The following is a 22,326-nucleotide window of genomic DNA, read 5'->3' as shown; positions in this document are numbered from 1 at the left end:
CATCGTCCTGAGGCATGCAGTAGTCGATCATGGCGCGCCGGTGACTGAACAGCCTGTCCCGGTAGGCGCACCCCAGTATCTGGAAAGATTTCGGTGGAAGTGATACCTTTTCCTATGAAGGTACTCGAGACGGTCGGATCATGGTCCTGCAGCTCGAGCGCTGGATGGTGGTGATCATCGATGATCTCCGACCTACGGCCTCACTAGCTATAGGAATTATAGATGCCTCTACCAGTACGAATGGTCCCGACTGCGCGCCACGGAGACTTCTCGGAGGTGATTGCAAAGCCTGTTCTTCCATTCGTGATGTGTAAGTGCCCTGCAAGACTCAGACAGTTGCATGTCCGCTACCGACCAGTTCTCTCTCCAATGCGATGCAATAGTCTATGGGCGGTTACGCTGGACAGATGATGGTGGAGAAGATGAACTTGGGGTACTTTGCACTGCCAAATCAACCTTGTGCCGAGTGAGCCCACAGAGCCATCTAGTCTCGTAACCTTTCTGAGATTTGACCCTTGTTAGGATTTGGTGTGGAGGTCATCAGAATGTCTGGTGACTTTTGTTACTTTTAAGTATGCCAAAAGTATGGACTTGTGATGCCCTACAATAGTTAGTGACCAAGCTAATAATAACTCAGAGTTGTAGACCAGTTAGAAACTGTTACAATGTCTGCTGAGTATGCCAAAAGTGTAAATTTATAATCTAGTTACTAGCTGTACAAAGCCTACGAAGCACTCCAATGAGAATCTACAGAGGCGAAGAGACTTGACGCCACCATGCTTGGCGCCGGAAGATACCTAAATCACGTACAGACGCCTCTGTGCGAAGGAGACTCTGTGCCACAACGCTCGGAGCTTAGAGACTCGCATATCGACGTGATGCGTTCTTCCGAATCCGTTTCCAAGACGCCGAGAAGACGCTGCAGGCCCCTGATGCTTCGATTGCTTCGCCGGTGGCTGCACCGGACGGAGTCAGCATGGAGAGCGGCTAACACAGGTCGCCGATAAAGAAGGCGCACTATGTGCTCGTTTATTCTTGGGAAGAGATGCAGGTGTTAAGTCGAGAGATCCGAGCTCTCGGAGGCGCTTGAGAATCATGTACGCACTGCGTGATTCAACAATGGTGTCCTCATGGGGGCAGTGCTAGGTGCGGTGTGCCAAACGCTTCGCGCCTGCGGCGGACTGGAGCCGGAAAATTATGCTCGTCAACAATAACTTACGGTTGACGGTATCATTGTGTAACATCAATAGAGACGGTACAGATCAAAGCGAACGGACGGCAGAGCAATGAACACAGCAAGACATCTGCATTTTCGCGTACGACTAGAGTGACTCGGAGGTGGGGGAAACAGGGTTCACGACGTCCTAAACCTCAGGGATGTACATGCTAGACTCGGGGTCGGTGAAGGTGCAACCGTCGGTCTGCGCCGGTGGGAATCAAAATAGCATCAGATAAATATTTTGGATAAGGATGGGGATCATACCTTGTTGTCCTCCGGCGGGTAGCGGCTGTCCGTCGTTGTGGTCGTCACGACGTGCACGACAGGTGTGATCTACGGTTGTGTCAGTGCACTGATCCCGAGAAGGGAACAGGAGAATGGGGGCGCACCGTGTCGGTCTTGCCCCCGTGCATCGCATTCATCGAGAACTGCCCGCTCTGGTGCGTGCCCCCCACGCGTGCAGCGAGTGACATCGATAGCGTCGAATCCTCAACGCCACAGCCGCGAGTCGCACGCCGCGCGTTGAGCCTGCATGCCACATGGTCAGATATCAGAAGCAGCAACAGAGTGGCACCAGATGCGACGAGACGCACGTCGCGAGGAGCGCGTTGATGTACACTGTGCGAGGGTCAGCGGGGAACAAGGGGCATAGAAGACGGGAGACGCACGCTTGCTCAAGGTGAGGTAGATGGAAAAATAGATCATGTCGTGCGGGATGGAAACGAACTGCATCTCTGCGCGTGAGCTCGGCCCTGGGGAAGGTCGATGAGTTGCGTACCGTGATGATGACGACGATCCCAACAACGCTACCAGCAAGGCACGGGTCAGGGGACACACGAACTGTATATGTGGTGACAAGCGTACCTCGTCAGAAGGCCAGTGTTTACGGTGTAGAAGACGATACGGTTGACGATCTGCGTAGTGCGGGATGAGCGGGATGAGCGGGAAACGTGTAAATTGAGAGGTGACGCATACTGTGTCCGTGCTAATGCGCGTTATCGGGATCAAAATCAGTCTGTGCTATTCTCAACGCAGTCAGAATACATACGAGCTGGTCGCCGAAATTCGCGAAACAGAGTGCTGTCAGATACTTGTCGCAAATGGGCTGGGTATATGCATATGCTTACACGTTGAATCCTGTCTTGTGGCCGCGCAGTAAGTACACGAGCGAGGCCGTGATGAGTACGTCCGCAGCAGTACCCGCGCCCAATGACAGCCCGACGATTGGCTGCCAAAAGGGAAGTGAGGGCGCGATGGGAAATTTGAGAAGGGGAACTGTGTCAGCACGCGTACGGGCGACAAAGGGGAATACAACTGACCCCGCATGCTTTCGGGAAGAGGGCGATGTACTTGAGTTGGAAGCTGGAGAGCGCGTGAGTGGGTGTGGGTGTGGAGTGAGAAAGGTACTGACAATTTCACTGCGTTCACTGGGTAATCGCGGTCTATTTAGTCGAGGGATCTATGGACTACTGGGTTACGCACCGATGCCGACCACTATCGCGAAGGAGTGTCATTAGCTGCAGAACAGACGGAAGGATGAGCGGCTGCAACCACGCACCCAATCTCACGATAGCGAGAATGATCTGAACTGCATGTTAGAGAATGAATGTGGTGGCAGATCAGGTCGTGACATACAATGGTGATGGTAAGGAACCAGTTGCGATTGCTCACTACCGAATTGATAAGCCTCGCTGAAGAGGTCAGCGCAGGAAAGACGTACAGATGAAGACTCGACGTGCATAGAAGCTATCGAATCGGGGTGAACAATGGAACGGCAGGGAGAGGCCCGAAACTTACCTTTGCACGATCAGAGTGATGAGGCCCTTTCGACTCGGAGGTCAGCTGGTGTGCTGGTTATCCAACTGCATACTCACCGTTAGGATGACAGTTATCTGCGCCCAGACAACATTCAATGAGCCACAGCAAATCTGCAAAAATGCAGACTCACGTTTAGACTCCTGGGCAAAAGGTGAGAACGGGGCGAGAATTAGTTCCATGACGAACAACTCACCAAACGACAATCCCCAGAGCCTCTGGATTATCGAAGTTAAGGATCAGCCAGTGATACATCATGTGCCACGCGAGTGTTATGTGGCCGGTATCGAATATACTAAGAGCACATCCTAATCAGCAGTAAACGGTGCTACTTGAGGCGCACGCACAGCAGTACCCAGACCTAGAGATTGTCAACCAAAGTAGCTCTGGCAAAGACGTCAGGCTTACTTACTGTCGCATGAATGAGCCTGGGATCGTTTGGGAACGCGGTGAAGTATACGTATGTCTGCATGAGAGTGATCCCAAAAGCGCTTTGGAGACAAGGTAAGTTCCAATCGCCAAAATTCAGAAAAGCAGACCATACACCGAGGCAATGAAAGTGCCCATCAAGAGAGCGCCATCCGTTACCCCGATGTTTGAGGGAGCATTACTCGACATGGTAGCGTCGGTATGACAGTGTTAGCCTGCCGGAAGTATAAGCCAAGGGGAATGTCTCGTGTACTATTGAGCTGCGATATGACGGAGACAGACACGGGGTATGAAAGACCTGCGGAAGAGATGATGTGTGGGGGATATATAAGGACGCTTGAATGCGGTTACGGAAAGAAGACGCGCAAGCGACGCCAGAGAAATGCAAGAAGATTTCTTCCGGTTACGACATCGTCAAACTGATTTCCTTGAGACTGCTGTGAAGTGAATCGCTCGAGTTAATTCGGCCTGTGGTTGGGTGGAAGTGGTCAGTTTGAAGATAACTGGTCTCTCGTAGTTCGAGCATCGCAAATTAATGTGAAGATTTCCTGGCCGCGCTGCCATCACAATCCGGGGGAACACCGCACCAGTAGTACGCATCGTGGTGTCAACTTGAGATCAAGATCCGTATGATCACTGCGGGCGCTCGTACAGGGCGCTTGGTCCAATTCACTCGCGGTGCACCCCGGTCGTCGGAAAGAGCTGATAGTATCGATGCAGCTGCGATCGGGCAGTGCTTGAACACCTGTCGGACGTTATGCTGTACATTGTGGGTACCACCTTGGGTTGGCAGACAACGACGGGCTGGGAGAGCGGATGCAGCTCGTTGGTCCAAATATTTGGATGTCCGCGTCGACCGTCCCTTCGGTAACCATTCCGATACATAAGTATATGGAATTCGGCGGTTTCAGATCTCATGACATGATTTTCCGTTATACACTCCCGCGCGCCTTCAACAACGCAAGGCTGCCGTTCAACGTTCAACTTTAGACATTTACATCCGCGCTCTCCTGAACCTCAGCACTGAGGCCTGAGCTATTAGCCTTTGCTTGGGTGAGTCTCGCGGATGATTCGTTGAAGTGGTCCAACTGGCTCATAAAAATAGCAACACCTTCTCTTCGCAGTGATAGGCAAGTCGCGGTAGCTTGGATAGTGGGAGGTATCACTGTCCTTTGAGGTTCCGTTGATATGGTGCTGTCTACGAACTCCACTTGTGCATTCGTTTTGACAATCATCTGGGGTACGTAAAGATACAAGCTCGCGTCATCACAGGCCTAGCCAGCAACGACTATCATCGAAGTGGAACTTAGTCTGATACGTCTGTCGGCTGTCGTCCTCTAAGACGGCACAGCTATTGACTTCGGTGTTCATATTCTCATTTTATAAGTAGTGGCGAACAGCTTGTGGCGCCACAAGGCTTCTGCAATTTCCATCTTCTCTCTGTCATACGGAGGTCACTAGTCAGCTCTTTCACACGGCCGGTTACTCAGCATCCGACGTACTAGCAACAAATGACGGAGAAGACCAAACCCGGCTGTAACTGAGGTCACATGCTGTCGTGTCCTTTAAGCATCCCTGGGACTCGCTATTGAATGTGCTGGTGAGTCCTGTGCTCGAATCACCATTCCATGATTTCCATCAAACAGGAGGAGTAAAGAATGCAGGAAGGTATGGCCCTCATGCTTGTCCGCCCCATTGTCTTTCGTGTGTACTCACGCACCTTCATTTCCAGAGAGCTCGCCATATGGTACTTCCTTCCAGCGCACGTATCCATATCTCATTAAGTCTTCCTTCGGATGTTATTATGATCAAGACTGCGGACTGTGATTATCCCCTTCATCCGCAGTGTCAGTCTTGCAAAGCTTGCGCTTATCCCGGTCTCATATTTCCTCCCTATTGGCCAGCATAAGACGTGTATTGCCTCGAAATTGACCCGTTCTCTGTTTTGCAGTCAAAGAGCCTTATGCCCCGGGTAGCATGTGGAGAGTATACTATTCTTCCGTCCTAATGGAAGCACACACCGCTGTTCCCGTCAGAGTCACATCGCCCAGCTTTCAGAAATTTTTGGGAACCTGGCCCCGCGGCAGGGGTACAAATGGGCCTTTGCGTCCACAGCGGATTGGTGTCGCAGCATGGCGTTCCTCCGAGAGACCCTCTTTATTCTCTCCGTCTGCGGTGTGACGATACTGAACGTACGTCCTTTGAATGCTTCCCTTCCTTCCCGGTTCCGTACTGAGTCTGTCTCACTGCAGATCTTCGTGAATGGGGCTCTTATAATAGCGCTGCCCACGCTGGGGAAGGCTCTGCAATTCAAAGAATCCGAGCTGCAGTGGCCGCTGAACGTCTATGCGTGTGTGCCGTCTCCTCGTTCTGCCTTCCCCCGGTCAGGACGGGCGCTGATGTGGTTCCCGATAACAGCTTGTCCTACGGGAGCCTCCTACTCCTCTTCGTGCGGATTGCGGACGTGGTGGGAAGCAAGAAGATGTTCCTCATCGGAACAGGCTTCTTTGCCGTGTGGTTCGCCCACGCTCTCCGTTTTCCCCTCCCCTCTTGCTGACGGGTGCCCCAGGAGCATCGCCACGGCGCTGTCGCCGAACAAGGTTGCCCTCATCATCTTCGTGGCCCTGACAGGCGTCGGTGCCGCTGCAAACACACCTACAGGTGACCGTAGCTGAGTCGCACTGGTGTGGTCGGAAGCTGACCAGGGACACATCAGGTATCGGCATCTTCGCGTCACACTTTGAGTCGGGCTCTGCTACGAAGAACAGAGCTATCGCGGCACTGGGCGCCGGGCAGGCGATTGGATACATCGTTGGTCTTATCGGCGGTGCGTGCGCCGTCCGCTAGATCGTGCTTCCATAATGTCTAACGGACCTATCTGGTTCTGGGTGCAGGCGGGATTCTCTGCCAGAAGGCGTCGCTGTGGCGGGTGATATTCTACATCCAGGGCGGTCTCGCGGCGACGTTCTTCGTACTGGGCGTGCTCACCATCCCGCCGGACCCCGTGCGGGCGCGGTACACGAAAGGCATCGACTGGGTCGGCGCATGCTTGAGCGTGTCGGGCTTTGGGCTGCTCACGTTCGTGCTCTCGTACGTGTTGTGCGGATGCGCGTGAACTATACGGCGTAGTGACGGTGGTGTGCTTATGATCCAGGGAGTCCACGGCGGTATCTAGAGGATGGCGCACGCCGTGGGTGCCTGCGCTGCTTGTAGTGTCGCTCGTGATCCTGCTGCTGTTCGTTGCATGGGAGGCGCACCGCGAGCGGGCGGACAGGTCCGTGATCATGCCCGTGAGCATCTGGACGAAGCGCGGGACGAAGATGGCGCCGATGGTCGGCATGGTGTTCCTCGCCTGGTGCGTGCCCAGCCCATCTTCGCACTGCGGGGTTGATGCTGCGCGCACAGGGGCGGCTACAACGCGACGAGCTACTTCGTCACGCTGTACTTCCAGCAGGTGCAGGGCCTCGACCCGCTGCGGACGTCGCTCGAGATCCTCCCGTCCGCCATCGCTGCGTTCGCCGCGAACGCCGTCACGGGCTGGCTGCTCTCGCGCGTGCGCGGGGACGTCCTCATCGCGGGCGGGCTCCTCATCAGCATGGTATCTCTCCTCCCTTGCTCTCCCTTTCGCGCGCGTGGTTGCTGACACCGAATTGGGAGCAGGCCGCGCCGCTGGTGTTTGCGCTGCAAGACATGCACGCGGGCTATTGGGCGTCGGGCTTCCTCGTGATGGTGTTCGTCAGCTGGACGGACGTGGCGTACACGGTGGGCAACCTCCAGATCAGCATCGCGTTCGGCGCGGACTCGCAGGGCCTCGCGGGGGGCATATTCAACGTTGCGACGCGGGTGAGTGCCCTGGCCTCTACCCCTCGGTTGTTAGTCTCGAGTCTCGAGGGACTTACCTCTGCACGACAGCTCGGGACGTCCCTCGCGCTCGCGCTCTCCTCGAGCATCGCGACAGCGGTGTCGGACGCGTATGCTGCGCGCCACCCTGCGCTCCCCCGCGGTGCGCCCGCGGTGCTGGAGCGCGGATTTCGCGCGGCGGGGTGGTTCGCGTTCGCGCTCGCCGCGGCGAGCTTCGTGATCTGCGTGGTGTTTCTGCGGGGCGTGGGCGTCATCGGGCGCCCGCCCAAAGAGGGGACGTCGAGTCCTGCGACCGAGGTGGAGGGCGTGTTTGAGGGCGCGGGGAAGATGCTCGTGGGCCGCGGCGGTGCGATGCTTTCGGAGAAGGCGGGCGAGGATGCGATGGTGAGTGGAGTGAGGTTCGGGGTGGTGTAGAGGATGGCCGTGGGCTGGTTGGCCGCGGGAGATGTTGCGGAATTTTGTAGCGGTACCTTGTTTGACGTGACGCTGTTTCGGTAGATGTTCGTGCGAGATGTATTTTATGTACTGTGGGCGGTATAGAATGGACTTGGGAGTGGTGCGTAGACATTACGACTTGCGAAGAAGAGCGAGGAGTACCTGGATGCCACGGTCTGGTAATACTGGGATAGCAGACTGGACGACGACGACACTCCCAGCCGCTGGAGGTATGCACAGAGTCACCTATATATTTATTCTCAGTAGAGCATCCCGTCGTAGATACAGCAGCGAGTCGCGCTATCGATACATCCCCCTTGTCATTAGCTCTCCACAGCACGATATCTCCATCCCCACCGACCGCCAACGCGTCGCATCACACCGCGTAGCGCCGGACGACCCCATCCGCCGCGGCGCTCCACACCTCCGCGCCGCCCCCTTCCTCCACGGCGAATGCGCGCACGCACGAGACAGCCTCGCAGTCCGCGCCGACGAGCTCCGCGCACACGCCGGGCGCAGCCCCGCCGTGCCCGAGGGTGAGGAGGTACGCGAGCCCGTCGGCGGGGGCGACGGCCAGCGTGAGCGCCGCTGCCGCGGATGTGATGCCGTTGGGGTGTGGGTGCGGGAAAGAGGCGGGTGATGGTGAGCGCGAGCGAGAGGAAGGAGAGGGAGAAGGGGGCGGGGACGGGAAGGGGAGCCATGCGAGGTCCTCGATCCCCGCCGTGTTCCGCTGTACCGCGGCGAGCGGGCGCGCGTCGCCCGCGCGGACGTCGTAGATGCGCACGATCCCGTGCGCGTCGCCCGTCGCGAGCGCGGCGCGTGGGGCGTCGTACGCGATCGCCTGGAGCGCACAGGCGGGAAGAGGAGCGGTGGAGGGGACGCGGAGGACGGCGCGCTTGGTGCGGAGGTCGTGCGCTTCGAAGGAGCCGTCGGCGAGCGCGAGGAAGGCGAGCTTGTCGGAGGTCTCGACCTCGCGCGGGTCCACGTCCGCGTTGCCCTCGCCGTCGCCTTCACCTTGGCGCGCGCCGACGGTGAGCGCGAGGATCGGGACGCACGCGCCGCCTGCGGACGGGAGAGCGCGGATCTGGGTGGCGGAGGGGACGTCCCAGAGGCGGAGGGTGCCGTCGCGCGAGGCGGAGAGGACGGTGCGGCCGCGGCCGACGATGGCGGTGGCGGTGACGGCGCGGGTGTGCCCCTTGAGGGTGCGCACGGGAGAGAGGCGTGTTGGTGCTGGTTGAGCGGGTGTGCCGGGGGTTGGTGGGTCGGCGGGGAGGATGGTGAGGGCGAAGTCGAGGCCGGCGGTGAGGAGTACGCGGGAGGATGGGAAGAAGCGGAGGACGGTGGGCGTCGAGAGGTGTGGTTTCGCCTGGGCATAGGGACGTGGTGAAGGCGCAGAAGAGGAGAGTGGAGAGGTGCGGCGGAGGTAGATGGTGCCGTCGCTGTAGGCGGTCGCGAGCTGGGAGCGGTCGGGGGCGACGTCGAAGGCGGTTATTTTGTGGGCCTGCGGGGTGCTCAACGATGGGACGAACAGGGTGAAGGGAGGGACGTACTCTGCGTGGATCAGAGGGAGAGGGGTCCGAGTATGACTGGACGGGGATGATGAGGGGCGTGTCGGGAAGGTCGAGTGCGGGGCAGGCGGCGGAGTACTCGGCCTGCCACTGCGAGGGTTTCAGCGGGGAGAAGGAAGCTCGAAGGCAGGGAGCTCACAGCATCTGCACGACCGCCGGTCACGGAGAGGCGCACGTCGTGGGAGGGACTGAGGCGGACGAGGTCGCGGTCGTGGTCGTCGAGGGCGGCGTGGACCTTGGCGTGGACGGACGGTTCGCCGGTCTTGTAGCAGGAGAGCCAGAAGGCGCCATCGGGGACCGCGGCAGTGCGGACGTCGTTGATGACGTCCGGGAAGTCGGCCTGGATGGTGCAGATGGCCAAACGGACGGGTGAGCTCATCGCGGGTGGCGGGAAAGACGCGTGCTCAGCATGTCCACTCCTACCCTGATCGATAATGCGCAGCTCCTTGCTCTCGCTCAGACTCGCTGACCCCACTTAGGCATGGACCACTGGAGAGACCTGAACCTGTACACCGTCTACTCCGACGACCACACCCCCAAGCCCGTCTGCCTCGAAGCCAAGGGCCTCGAGCGCAAGCCGCGTCACGTCACCCTCCTCTGGCATAACCGCACCAGCGACGCCCAGCTCGTCGTCCAGGTCATCCAGCTCAACGGTATCCCCGGCAAGTACAACTACCCTACCACTCCCACCGCCGTCCTCCGCAGCCCCCACTCCCTCGCCGAGGACACGCTCATCCCGCTTGGCACATTTTCCCGCCCTCAGCGCCATCGCATCTTGTAGCCGGCCGAGGCTGTCGCGTTCGAGCCCACGTCGACCGTCAACAAGTGTCGCGCGTGGCTGAGGGACCTGTTGGAGGCGATGGTGCGCGAGGGTCTCTTGGACATGGGCTTGTTTGCGGAGATCGAGGAGGCCGTCCCGCTTGTCAGGCGCGTCCAGGAGAGGTTTTAGCATGTTGTGAGTTTCTGGCCATTCCACCCCTCGGTTGACACGAACGCGAGCCAGATGGCTCCTCCCGCGCCTCCCTCGAAAGCGACGAAGTGCTGGTCTGATTTTGCGACTAAGCAGGTCGTTGTAACCCACGTGTATTATACCCATTCGCCCGTCATGCCATTCTACAAATTTGTGGAGCTCTCTGTGCGGCGTCCTTGAAGCCCAGCCGGCTTCTCACTCGCTCGTTCCAAATACCTCGAGCTAGCATCCGTCTTCAGCACGCGTCATAACGGCGGCGCTGGTTCTGTCTTGACCCATACTACTGTCGCCGCCATCACACGCCCGCTAGTCGATCGTGGCGATCTCGAGTCGAGGGCGGGATGCGCCACAGCTCCGACCTGCGAACTTGTCATGCAGTGCGGGCTGACATTCCTTTCACGGATGTGCTGTGCTGCATGTATGTGTGCGCGACGGCCCCGATGTAAGTCCGTCTTTCACTTTGCCTGCCATGACCTATACTTGAGGGACCTGTATTATCACTCGTTTCCTTCGCTGACCTGGTACCGTGCCACGCAGCGACAATCTCCGTCGACCGCGACACAGTGTTAGAAAGTAAGTACTGCAAAGGTACAAATGACTGCAAATACGTAGGACAATCGAGCACGGAATTTGCATTCAAAAGTGCGACCGAGCCAGGCTGTCACTCCAAGGTTCGAGCAGCCTGCTTCGATGATTACATAAAATGAACTTCTACGTTCTAAGTAGCTGAACCTTGCGACATAGGGTTTTCACCGGGCACGTCAGATATCAGAAATGTGACCACCACATTCACACGAGGTTTCTTGAAATGATAGTGCACGAATGATCCTTCCCGTCTTTCTCTTGATTCTCCCTCCACTGTTGAACTGATTTTCTTCTGCCGTATTCGCGATTTGATTGTCCTCCAACTCCTGAAATCCAGTTCGTTGGCCACATAGTCTCTGGAATGCCCCTGACAATTGCAACCAGGCATGTCGGACTACGGACCCTCTCCTTCGGCGATGAAAAGGCTTGCCATACCACGTCCTATGGATGAATCTGGTATACAAGCCTGGAGCAAATCAGTTGAGACAAACGTCGGGCGCAGACTCATCGTAGCGCTGGATGGAACCATGAATCAATTTGGGAGTAAAGTTGAGTGCGATAGAAAACTCTTTTTCTCTTCCTTTCCGTTGATTATTCGGGTCCAGAACTCCAATGTCATCGAGATTTACGCCCGAATCCAGAAGGATGAGCACCAGCTTACGTACTACAACAGCGGGATAGGGACGTATGCTGATCCGTACCACAGCTCGCCGTGGAAGCGGCTCAAGTTGAAGCTGAGCAGTCTGCTGGACATGGCCTTTGCATTGTACGTGTGCTCTGTCATGGTCGTTCATGTTCACTATTTACTCAGCGGGGGTGTCAGAAACTTCGACAAGATCATCCTGGCTGCGTACCGTTGGCTATCAGAGAATTATCGACCAGGCGATCAGCTTTTCTTCTTCGGTGAGTACTAGTGTGCATTCAGTGGGAGACCCTGGAAGAATGTGTGCCTTTAGGATTCTCTCGCGGTGCATATCAGGTCCGAGTTCTAGCTGGAATGATTGCGAGGGTGCGCCACATTCCGCACGTGCAAAACTGGTTTGCCTGAATGGCTTCCTGAGCGCAGGTCGGTTTAATACACTCCGGAAATGAGGAGCAGATCCCCTTGTACATACCCTCCTTCACTTGCTGTGCTTGTATGACACTGACATTGATGCTCCAGTGCCTTCGAGTTGTATGAACAAGGGTAAGATTGCATCCAGTGCTTGAGGAATTATATTGTGACATTTATTAATGTCTTGCAGTGACGACGCGATGGCAGAACGCTTCAAGGTTACCTTCTCTCATCGCGATGTGCAAGTTCACTTCATGGGTCTCTGGTATGTTTACCCATCTCTCCGGCAGGCTTTGACTACATGTTTTGTATAGGGACACGGTGTCTTCTGTTGGGGTATTTAGGCGTAAGAAAGATCTACCTGGTACACCGGACTGCAAAGACGTCCACTATGTCCGACATGCACTTGCGCTCGATGAACGTCGAGTTAAGTTTTCTCCGGAGTTCATCACACCTACAGTCGCTGCATCTCATTCAGACAGTGCTGATCCAGCTGGGACTGAGAGGCTGCCAGACATAGAAAAGGATGGACAGAGTAACAGGCCTATTCGTGTGAAGGAAGTCTGGTTTGCAGGCTGCCACTCAGATGTGTGAGACTTGTCTTCTATCTGCCTGGTTGTGTGTGTGTGTTTATGCTTAGCCCTTGTTCATAGTGGAGGTGGAAATAAGCCCAATGACAAGTTACTAATGGATGCAATTCCTGCACTTTGGATGGCAAATGAAGCTCGCACTGCAGGACTTGATCTCTTACCGACAAAGGTAGAATGGGATCTGGAAAAGCTCAAGGCGGAGAAGCCAACTGAATCCTTGACCCGACCCTGGTGGATTCTGGAGCTTATGCCATTTCTCAGTCGCTCTGAAGACTGTCCAGATCTGGAGCAATTGGACAAGTTGCCATGGTTATACTCTCGATTTACCCATTTTCTGCACAAAATGGCCCCACATTTGGGTGGACACAGGTTTATTTACCCTCATCAGAAGATTCACGCATCTGTTGTCCTCAAGACGGAATATGCACCTCGTGCTCAGTTCATGCCTGGTGGTGTTAGACCTCACACATGGGATACAATTTTGAGAGAAGAAACCATTGCAGACATGTATATGTCTCATCACAAGGATATTATAGAATTTGACTTGTATGATACCTCTTCTGCTGGTCCTCTTGTGAAGACAATCACTCAGGGTGCTGCTGAGTTGGAGCTACAATCTGTACTAGATCGCTTATTGGTCCTTGCAGACTTTCGTGTGTGAATTTCTTATTATCACAGGAAAAGTATGCTGATAAGTACTGTAAGGTGCTGGAGTTGTAGCAATTGTTGAAGCAGATCAAGGGATGCATATGCTCCATGATGTGCTTACCAATGTGAACCTTGGGTCATCTCTCAGAACAAAGGCAGCAGAATTGATTGGCAAGATTGCTGAGAATGGTCAGTAGTTCTTATTTTGTAACATGTGTTTTTTATTCAAGTTTTATTTGCAGGTTATGATGATGGACTAAATGCACTATGGGATGGAAACATTCCTAATGTTCTGGTTTTCATGGCATCCACAGAACATATTGAATATAGAGCAACACATGCACAGCGAGCACTCTTACTTCTCTATCATTGGCAGCACATTCAAAGACCTTGCTTATATGATGAACCTGTGACAATACTTTCACTGCATTGTATGTTCACAGATGCAGCTAACTTGGCTATTGCTGCCCTTGCAACTATACATATGGGAAATCCCAGCCTTGTTGAACACAAAGCAGCAGAATATATGGGAGGTCTGTGCATCAGATTCTCTTTCTTCAATGATATACTCAGATTTACCAATATAGATAACACTGAAGACCCCTCAATTGAGCATGTTGCCAAAGTTATTGCTGCCATGTTGCAAGCCAAGAATATGCCTGTTCACATGCGTATTGAATCAATCTTTCTGAATCCTTCCTTGCATATTCTGGCAAGCAAACACATTATTCATGCACTGATTCACATGCTGGATCTTTCACTTGAAGAATACATGAGTTCTGCTATGCAAAATTTTCCTGAATTTATTGAGCAATGTATGTTTTTTTTACTATTAGATACACAGTCTCTATAAATAATATGCATTTATTAGGCAGCAATTCAATAGCAACAACACATGGATCATATAAACATAACAGATTTCAGTCATCCTTTATACAAATCTTTAAGAGACAAAGCATAAACAGTTTAGCTGGTAAAGTAATATTTTATTGTATAATATGAATATAGTGAAACTTACATATAAAAAAGGCCCAACTCCAAAGAAAAATATTCATGATACAGTGGATATTGTATATTCTCTCAAGGTTCTTGAACAGCTCACTTTCAACACACACATTGATGTGTATAAGTTTGTGCTTTCGGAAAATACTGTTCTTAACAAGCATAGCATTACTTTATTTAAGGAGACATCAGGTTTGTTTTCTAATTCAAATGATGTAATTTTCACTTGACATGTATTGTAGAATCAACTTTACCTAACTGGCATGCACTAACCAAGTGGTTGCATGACAATGGAGGGGCTGGTATGTCTTTTGTATTCTTTGCATATATATTCATTGAACATGTTAATATAATAATATAGCAAACTTTATGCCACATTACATAACATGGCTACACAAAATACTTCAAAAAGAACTACTCAATCTACATGCACATATTCTTCTATCACTTGCTAAGGTTACTTGCAAATTTAGTATGTCTTCATTTTCCTTAGTAAGTCTATCTCTGTAACACTAAATATGGCAGCATACCTTAGCAACCTTATAAGAGAAAACACCATTGTGCTTGAAGCTTTTGTAAAAAGCTTTAAGACCATTGCTCTAGATGCAAGATCTCATTCAATGCACATTTTGATGCATGCACTAGAATTACTTGGTGAATACCTGTCTTAGCTTCTATATAACTACTGAGCATGACAGCTTTGTCAAGAGAAGATACCTCAGCCACTTCTGAGAAGTGAATTTGTTGATCTGTTTGTTCAGTTGCTACAAGACAAAACTGCAGGAGAGATTGCACTATGAATACTTTCACAGATGGCACAATATGGTATGACATAACTACTCTATTTTACATGCTCTGCTCAAGTAAAGAAAGATGATTGCAGAAAGCAAATGCTTAGCTGTGGATTCATAAATGTGCTTCAAAAGCTACTTAGGAATGAAAAGCAGGTTGAGAGCTTTTATGACGTGCACTCTAAGCTTGTTATTTATGGTATGTTATAAGCATCTGATATTTTCTGTGTCATTTAATAACTTTAGGACAGAAGAGTTTCGAAAAAATATGATTCAATATAGAATCATTAACACATTTAGCCAATTGTTGCAAAGCAGTGATTTTGATATTCAATTCTGTGCAATGCAGATATTAATTTCACTCACAGAATATGGTTAGTGTTTAGTGATATGTTTGCTAAGCTATTGTTCTGAACTTCTAATTTTTTTTAAAAGATGAATTTCGAGCTTGTATGCTTTTTGGATCCCCTTTGTCAACTTTGAAGCCGTTACTTCAAAGTGAGGACAAAGACTCACAATTGACTGCACTTAGAGTATTTTACTCACTGGCAGAATATGTTACGCGGCAGCGAAACACGAGCGTCTAGTCGAGTCGTCACGAGACAAGGTCTTAGTCTAAGACACAAGTCCGTTCAAGTGACACTTCTGGCGATGTCCTCGCACTGAAGGTCGATCAGAGTTCGTTCTTATGACTCGTAGTGGCTGTCTGCTACTGACGGTCGATCTCAGTCGAAGGCAAGTGAAAAGCTGGTTTAATGGTAACCAGGTCGAGATGGGGATCCAGCTCGACAAGGTCGTCTACTTATACAAAAGGTATCCGCAGTACTACGCAGTAATGCAGGATCGTTCATTGGTTAGATAAGGTGAAACGATGTCTAAGCAGGGTAACAACGAGGAAGTAATATGTATGGGAAAGCTGAGTAAGGTCGTGAGAGATAATCAGTACTAATGGGGATAACGAGTTGTGTATCAGAACGAGGTAAAGATGAGGCATACATGCATGTCTTGCATGTGCAATAAGAAGAAGGTCCGGAGTTGGATCCGGTGTAACCCTAGACTAGGGGTTCTGGACATCTGGATAAAGAATCGGAGGTTGCGCTCCGATGAGTCACATGTTGGATCACGTAGTCTGGTAACGTAAAGGGAACAAGGAAAAGGAAAAGAAAAGATGCGCCACAAGTGAGGAGCGTTGTAACATCAGCTCCCGTCTAACGTTTCTTGTCTCACAAGAAATATTGTGATCTTCATCGTCGTCGGGGGCAGTCGCGGACATAATGATCTCCTCCACATCGGTAGCATGTCCGCCGGCTGGTTCGTGATCCTTGTTCAGGGATACGTCCATCCCTGTAGGGATGACTGCGACACGAAGAAGTGGATGCGGTCGAGAAAGATGGTTGGGATAACGGAGATCGTCCACTAGGTATGTGCGAACGAGGAGGGCGAGGTCGAACGGGAATTGGTTCTGGCGACGAGCGAGGAGCGGATGCGGGTATTCCATTAGTGGTGTATCCGAGGATGTGTCCGATGTCTTCGTCCCCATGCTCCCTCCAAATCTCCTGTGCTGTATGAGTGACCGTACTGCGCATTAATGACCAGACTTGGTCGACTCTGGTTCGGGCTCTACTCGTTCTTTCCTCTGCTGCGATGAGCTCCTGTCTGGCCGTCTGCATTCACTCGACCATTTCTAATGCTCGTTGCATGGAAACCACCGCTTGTCAATCTTGCGGGCAATTTCGCAAGGCGACGAGGATATCTGTGAAGTCGACAGGAACACGGATAGCTGAGACCAGACGTGTGGCAAATTCTTGTTCGTCCGATGCGTGACTGAGTTCGATAGAAGGTGAGGGTGGTGAGGTGCGGATAAAGGGTGTCTGTGCTCGAGAGGGTACTCCATCGACAAGCGTAGGCGATGCGGGTATGCTCATAATTGTGGAGGCGACTTCAGCGAGTATATTGTGAACAAGGTCGTCTATAGCGGAAGTGGGCATTGATGATATATCGTCTTCTCCTCCTTTTATACCTTTCGGTCATTAAGGGGATCGCGGTTATCTGTGATGTGAAATAGAATGTCGTGGATCCGGGTAACAATCAAATAGATGAAAATCCATTGGACGATAAAGAGTATTCCCACAGAGATAAGAGCTGCCTGATCAGTTCCAGGCATCGTTCTGATCACCCCAGCTGTTAGCGTGCGGGCTGTCTCACGTGAAGAGTGTGTGTTCGACAAGTCGTCTGATAAGGATTCGGTGGATGATCCAAAGAAAAGTGAGGGTTGTGCAGTGGAGGACGATTAGGAAGATGATGAGGAAAACCGTCGTGGTAGTCATTCCGGGTTTCTTCTTCTCTACTGGATTCTCCTGGTCCTTTTATATGCATCGAGGATTCGCTTGGCATTCTGTAAATTGTGGGTAGGTTCCCACGAGTTTTCTGCTGAAGAATATCCCTTCCACTTGACTAAGTACCTCAGATGACCTCGGTACGTCTTGTGATTCAGGATGGCTTCGACTTCGTACTCTTCTTCGTTATCAACGACATCAGGTGGTGGGTTCACGTAATTTGGACCATGTATGTCATTTTCGCGATAAGGAGATAGAAGGGCGGCGTGGAATACGGAATGAACTCGCCAGGTCTTCGGGAGTTTGAGACGATAGTTGGCTGGTCCGATGACTTCGACAATTTCGAATGGCCCCTCACGCTTTGGTGCTATCTTGCGCGAGGCGTAATTGACCTTCAGGTTCCTCGAGTCTAGCCAGACCTTCTGTCCTAGTGTAAACTTTGGCGATCCTTGTCTGACTCGGTCCGCCATCTGTTGTCGGGCTAACTGGTGCATGGCTAGTGCTTCTAGTCTTATCTTCTGCAACATGTCAAGCCTGGATTCAACCGATGGAATGTTCGTGGTCGGAAATACGGAAGGGAGTCCACGTGGTTCATATCCCATCATGATGCGGAATGGGCTCATCTTCCGTGCCGAGTGTTCCCTTGTGTTATGACAAAACTCAAGGTCTGGCAGGCGGTCGGCCCATGTTTCAGGGTTGTTTCCGCAATAGAGTCGAAGATAGATTTCCAGCTCCTGGTTGACTCGCTCTGTTTCTCCGTCCGTCTGAGGGTGATAAGCTGTGCTCATTGATGATCTGATCTGGAGTAGTCGATTTAACTCTTGGAAGACCTTGGATGCATATTGAGGTCCTCTATCCGAGATGATTCGGTCGGGTAATCCAAATCGTGAGTATACTTTGTCATGAAAAATCTTGGCCGTTCCTTCGGCTGTGATCGTTTTGAGGCAGGGCGTAAGAATCACCCCCTTCGTAAATAATTGAATCAAAACCGTTGGAAACGGGGAGGTCGGTAATAAAATCGGTGGTGCAACAGGAAAATGGTAATGCGTGTGGGTTGGCGGGAATTGGTTCCAAAGGAATACGAGTTGGATGAGTATTCGGTTTCATTTGTTGACAGGCGGCACAGCCTTCAACATAATTATAGACAAAGGTATACATGCCGGGCCACCAGAATTCACGACGTAACAGTTCAAGAGTATTGAACTTTCCAGGGTGACCCATGGCAGGGGAGTCATGATGTAGTCGAACGAGGTCACGACGAAGAGTTTCGGATGGTGGAACGTAAATCTTTCCCTTGTAGAGGATGACACCATCGCGAACTTCCCAGTCAGAAAGCGATGATTTCATGGGGAATGGCCCTTTGTGCGCAATTGCTTTGAGGGCTTCGTGAACAATGAGGTCTTTTGCTGCGTGATTCCTGATTTCGTCGAATAGTGTCGGGGAAATGGATCGCACGAATAGTGCATTGGGTAAAAGAATGCGATCTTCGTTGTCACCTTCACTGTCATCGAGTCCATTACGACGAGAGAGTGCATCAGATTGGATCATCTGAGTGCCAGGGACATGGATGAGGTGAAGATCAAATTGTGATAATTTGAGACTCCATCGTGCTTGTCGGCGGTTTAACTTTTGAGCTGTACGGAAGTACGTGAGGTTCTTGTGATCACTGCGAACTTCGACGGGATGGGGAGAGCCTTCAAGATAATGGCGCCATTCAGTGAGAGCTCGAATGATTCCGAGGAGTTCGCGGTCGTAGATTTCGTAGTTCCGTTCAGCTGGATTGAGCGTCTGTGAAATGTAGGCACAAGGATGGAGGTCTCCATTGATATCGGCTTGGTGTAAAACTGCACCCGTAGCGAACTTGGAAGCGTCAGATTCAACAATAAAGGGTTTTGCCTTGTCAGGCAGTAACAGTACTGGGGCGGTACTGAATCGTTGCTTCAATGTGTCGAAAGCTGTCTGACATTCTGTTGTCCATTCAAAAGGTGGAGATCCAGCGGCAGTGCGCGTAAGATTCGTCAATGGTTTGGCAATATCCGAGAAGTTGGCAATAAACTTCCGATAGAAGTTTCCAAACCCTAGGAAAGAGCGAACACCTTTTACCGTGCTTGGTTCAGGCCATTCTGCAATTCCTTTAAGTTTGATAGGGTCCATGCCAATGTAGTTTTCTCGAATAATCATGCCTAGGAATTCGACTTCTTTAACGTCAAAGAAACACTTTTCCGGTTTAAGGAATAAGTCATTGTCTTTGAGTCGTTGGAGTACGCGTCGGGTTCGAACGTGATGTTCTTCCAAATCGTTTGAGAAGATGAGGATATCATCCATGTAAATGACTATCCATCCCTCATCGATCATGTCCTTGAAGAGTGCGTTCATCATCATTTGGAAAGTCACCGGGGAGTTGCAGAGTCCAAAGAACATGACCATAGGTTCGAAAAGTCCGCGATTTGTCTTAAATGCGCCCTTCCATTGGTCACCATCTTTGATTCTGACGTTGTTATATCCGGAGCGTAAATCCATTTTCGTAAAGATCGATGCGCCTTTGAATTGATCCATAAGGTCAGAGATGAGCAGAAGAGGATAGGCGTTCTTCACTGTTCCTTCATTCAGGTATCGGTAATCCTGACAGGGACGTAGTGCTCCGTCTTTCTTTCCTACGAAGAAAAATGGTGAAGCCATGGGAGATTTCGACGGTCGGATGTATCCTTTTCGCAGATTTTCTTCTAGGAAGTCATCCATCGCTCCTTGTTCTTTGAGCGATAACGGATAGACTTTACAGTCACGTGGAATAAAATCGGGTTTCAAATCAATGGCGTGGTCCCAAGGCCTGGTTTCTGGAAAGCGTTCAGCTGCTTTCTTTTCAAAAACGGACTTCAAATCGTGGAGGTAGTTGGGGACCAACTCCTCGACGGTTTTGGGTTTGTCTACAGCTGATGCTTCCTTGTGTGCCTGTTGTGCCAATTCTTGTGATTTACCGGATGGTTTGTAAAAGACCGTATTCTGTGCGTTACAGAATAATGGGGATCGAGTACTGTGTGTCATTCTTCCAATGGCGGGGCCTCTTCGTATGGTGAAGACTGCGGTTTCAGTCTCTTCATTCATCAACGGTGACTCCTTCCTGATGGGTTCAAATATCCCAATAACTGGCTCTCCTGCGATATAGGATATAACTAGATCGTCGTCATCGAGCTGATCCACAGGGGGTTCTGATGGTGGGTCATCTGGTTCGGTATCATCCCGCACTGCGGGTAACTCGCCACGCTCAGTGTTATCGGCCATGATTTCTCTGATAGATTCCGAATGCCCAAACGAGGTAGGGGAATTTTTGGTGGTGATTAACTCTGGGAGTCCATCTTCCTTGAAAATCGAAACTTCTTCATCTGGTGCATCTTCGACGGTGGGTTTCGGTGGCCATTTGGCGTCTTTACCAAACCAAAAGTCACCGGTTTCCCAGTTGATCATCGGATTGAGGCGTTTAAGCCACGGCATGCCGAGAAGTATGTTTTCTTTGCCAATGCCGGTCAAGAGGAAGCGAGTAAGCGTCTTCCTTCCTCCGATTTTCATCATCTTCCAGGTACAATGAGTAATGGTACCCATTTGATTTGGTGTGCCATCTGCATTCATGACTGTAATCGGTTTCGGTAATTCCCATCTGGTGAAATCGTTTTCTTCCACAAAACGAATGTTCATAAACGTTTCGGCTGCACCGGAATCGATCAAGGCTTCTGTTGTAACGTCTTCCTTCTCTCCCAACGAAATATTCACAGTGATTGAATTTCCGCTAGTGTTACAAATAATGAGGGGAGATACGGTAAGATGCGACGGTCCATGCATTACTAGTGGCCGTCGTCTCAAAAACCCAATTGGGTTCGTTCTTCATCAGTCATGTCGTTGAAGACGTTTCGCACATAGGCGATCTGTTCCTCTCTGGTTTCTTCCTTCGACGTCTCCTTCTTCTGTGCGAGGTCTTCTCGCATCTTCTTGATCCATGTGATCGTGTCTGTGTCTAACCCGGGCTGTATCGTTCTAGCACGGGTGAAACTTCCAGACTGGGGGTGGAATTGTCTGTCGTTGGCTATATGGCCCTTCCTTCCACATAGGAAACATAATCCTTCTTTCATTCTCTTTTGTCGCTCGTCCGGGGATAAGCACGAGATATTGACACGATCAACATCCATCGCGTTTGGATCCTTTGCAGAAGCCGAGTAGTAGGGACGATGGACAGATCGGCCCTTTCCTCGCATCGTCGTAGTGGCTCCTCGCTTGAAGATCTGAGCAGATCTCCATTGGTTATCAAACCGCGAGGCGTATTCGTACCACTTGTCAAGTGTCTTGGGCATGCTTTCCATCCCATATATCCTTTGTCGGAGTGGGTCGTTAAGCCCCCACTTGAAATACTCGATATTTCCGGCATCTTCTAGTTTCGCCTTGGATTCAAGCGATCGGAATTCGGCAATGTAGTCGTCCGCAGTACGAGTTCCTTGCTTGATGTTACGCAGCAAGGTACGAGCGGTTTCTTCAATATTTTCATCGCCAAATGCTTTGTTCACACTCGCAATGAAGTCTCTCCAACTCCCATAAGAAAGGAAGTCGTCATTGGTGAGTTCCGTTTCTATGAAGCTCTGCGCCCATGATCCTGCTGTTCCTCCTTGCATGTGCGATAGCACGAATGCGATCTTCTGATTGTCCTCCTGGTAGACATGGCTATTTCCGGCCATGTAGTTCTTGCATTGGTTTATAAATTCCCTAAGCTTCGAACGGTCTGAACCGTTGAAGATCTCGGGTTTTCTAAAACCAAGTTCCTTCTGGCTAACATGGTGACGTCCTTCATCCATGGTAACTGTAGCCATCGGTGGTATGTAATCGGGTACGATTGGTGCAAGAGTCGGTTGGGGTACAGGATTCTGGGCAGGGGGGTTCCAAGGGGCGTCTGGTCTCTCTCCTGGATAGGAGGTCGTTATACCGCTGTCTGCGATGTGCTGGAGCACTATTCCACCAAGATTATGGGGAAGTGTCCTTTCAA

At 51.4% G+C, this 22,326-nt stretch overlaps 9 protein-coding genes across 9 annotated transcripts; 2 read left to right on the top strand and 7 right to left on the bottom strand.

Annotated features, from left to right (window-relative positions):
- Window positions 1-1,364: 1,364 nt before the first annotated feature.
- On the bottom strand, window positions 1,365-3,652 carry SCP_1004510 (hypothetical protein; the record flags this gene model as incomplete). Its single annotated transcript, XM_027762316.1, has 22 exons — window positions 1,365-1,421; window positions 1,484-1,552; window positions 1,609-1,747; window positions 1,813-1,837; window positions 1,888-1,945; window positions 1,998-2,025; window positions 2,084-2,133; window positions 2,195-2,234; window positions 2,347-2,447; window positions 2,539-2,581; window positions 2,631-2,646; window positions 2,702-2,713; window positions 2,778-2,802; window positions 2,855-2,889; window positions 2,940-2,965; window positions 3,017-3,042; window positions 3,094-3,111; window positions 3,168-3,177; window positions 3,231-3,329; window positions 3,382-3,395; window positions 3,447-3,525; window positions 3,579-3,652. 22 exons carry the CDS (start codon window positions 3,650-3,652, stop codon window positions 1,365-1,367), a joined length of 1,044 nt encoding a protein of 347 aa, XP_027618117.1.
- A 1,943-nt stretch (window positions 3,653-5,595) lies between these two features.
- Window positions 5,596-7,738, top strand: SCP_1004500 (MFS general substrate transporter; the record flags this gene model as incomplete). The annotated part of the gene is made up of 10 exons (XM_027762315.1): window positions 5,596-5,655; window positions 5,716-5,813; window positions 5,882-5,980; window positions 6,033-6,124; window positions 6,180-6,290; window positions 6,358-6,553; window positions 6,618-6,818; window positions 6,869-7,061; window positions 7,124-7,306; window positions 7,376-7,738. The coding sequence occupies 10 exons, from the start codon at window positions 5,596-5,598 to the stop codon at window positions 7,736-7,738; spliced, it is 1,596 nt and encodes a 531-aa protein (XP_027618116.1).
- A 397-nt stretch (window positions 7,739-8,135) lies between these two features.
- On the bottom strand, window positions 8,136-10,279 carry SCP_1004490 (WD40 repeat-like protein; the record flags this gene model as incomplete). The annotated part of the gene is made up of 4 exons (XM_027762314.1): window positions 8,136-9,260; window positions 9,310-9,417; window positions 9,467-9,792; window positions 9,862-10,279. 4 exons carry the CDS (start codon window positions 10,277-10,279, stop codon window positions 8,136-8,138), a joined length of 1,977 nt encoding a protein of 658 aa, XP_027618115.1.
- A 989-nt stretch (window positions 10,280-11,268) lies between these two features.
- Window positions 11,269-13,187, top strand: SCP_1004480 (hypothetical protein; the record flags this gene model as incomplete). Its single annotated transcript, XM_027762313.1, has 9 exons — window positions 11,269-11,430; window positions 11,488-11,648; window positions 11,706-11,785; window positions 11,839-11,891; window positions 11,949-11,989; window positions 12,045-12,068; window positions 12,127-12,201; window positions 12,251-12,526; window positions 12,590-13,187. The coding sequence occupies 9 exons, from the start codon at window positions 11,269-11,271 to the stop codon at window positions 13,185-13,187; spliced, it is 1,470 nt and encodes a 489-aa protein (XP_027618114.1).
- A 2,837-nt stretch (window positions 13,188-16,024) lies between these two features.
- SCP_1004470 (hypothetical protein) lies at window positions 16,025-16,465 on the bottom strand (the record flags this gene model as incomplete). The annotated part of the gene is made up of 2 exons (XM_027762312.1): window positions 16,025-16,041; window positions 16,195-16,465. 2 exons carry the CDS (start codon window positions 16,463-16,465, stop codon window positions 16,025-16,027), a joined length of 288 nt encoding a protein of 95 aa, XP_027618113.1.
- A 217-nt stretch (window positions 16,466-16,682) lies between these two features.
- Window positions 16,683-16,892, bottom strand: SCP_1004460 (hypothetical protein; the record flags this gene model as incomplete). Its single annotated transcript, XM_027762311.1, has 1 exon — window positions 16,683-16,892. The coding sequence occupies one exon, from the start codon at window positions 16,890-16,892 to the stop codon at window positions 16,683-16,685; it is 210 nt and encodes a 69-aa protein (XP_027618112.1).
- A 419-nt stretch (window positions 16,893-17,311) lies between these two features.
- Window positions 17,312-17,797, bottom strand: SCP_1004450 (hypothetical protein; the record flags this gene model as incomplete). The annotated part of the gene is made up of 1 exon (XM_027762310.1): window positions 17,312-17,797. One exon carries the CDS (start codon window positions 17,795-17,797, stop codon window positions 17,312-17,314), a length of 486 nt encoding a protein of 161 aa, XP_027618111.1.
- A 406-nt stretch (window positions 17,798-18,203) lies between these two features.
- Window positions 18,204-20,927, bottom strand: SCP_1004440 (hypothetical protein; the record flags this gene model as incomplete). Its single annotated transcript, XM_027762309.1, has 1 exon — window positions 18,204-20,927. One exon carries the CDS (start codon window positions 20,925-20,927, stop codon window positions 18,204-18,206), a length of 2,724 nt encoding a protein of 907 aa, XP_027618110.1.
- Window positions 20,928-21,154: 227 nt separating this feature from the next.
- SCP_1004430 (hypothetical protein) lies at window positions 21,155-22,138 on the bottom strand (the record flags this gene model as incomplete). Its single annotated transcript, XM_027762308.1, has 1 exon — window positions 21,155-22,138. One exon carries the CDS (start codon window positions 22,136-22,138, stop codon window positions 21,155-21,157), a length of 984 nt encoding a protein of 327 aa, XP_027618109.1.
- Window positions 22,139-22,326: the final 188 nt, after the last annotated feature.

The sequence above is a fragment of the Sparassis crispa genome (genome assembly GCF_003851025.1).
Source record: "Sparassis crispa DNA, contig_000009F, whole genome shotgun sequence".
Classification (NCBI taxonomy): Eukaryota; Fungi; Basidiomycota; class Agaricomycetes; order Polyporales; family Sparassidaceae; genus Sparassis; species Sparassis crispa.
This window is presented reverse-complemented; position numbering and strand designations above follow the sequence as displayed.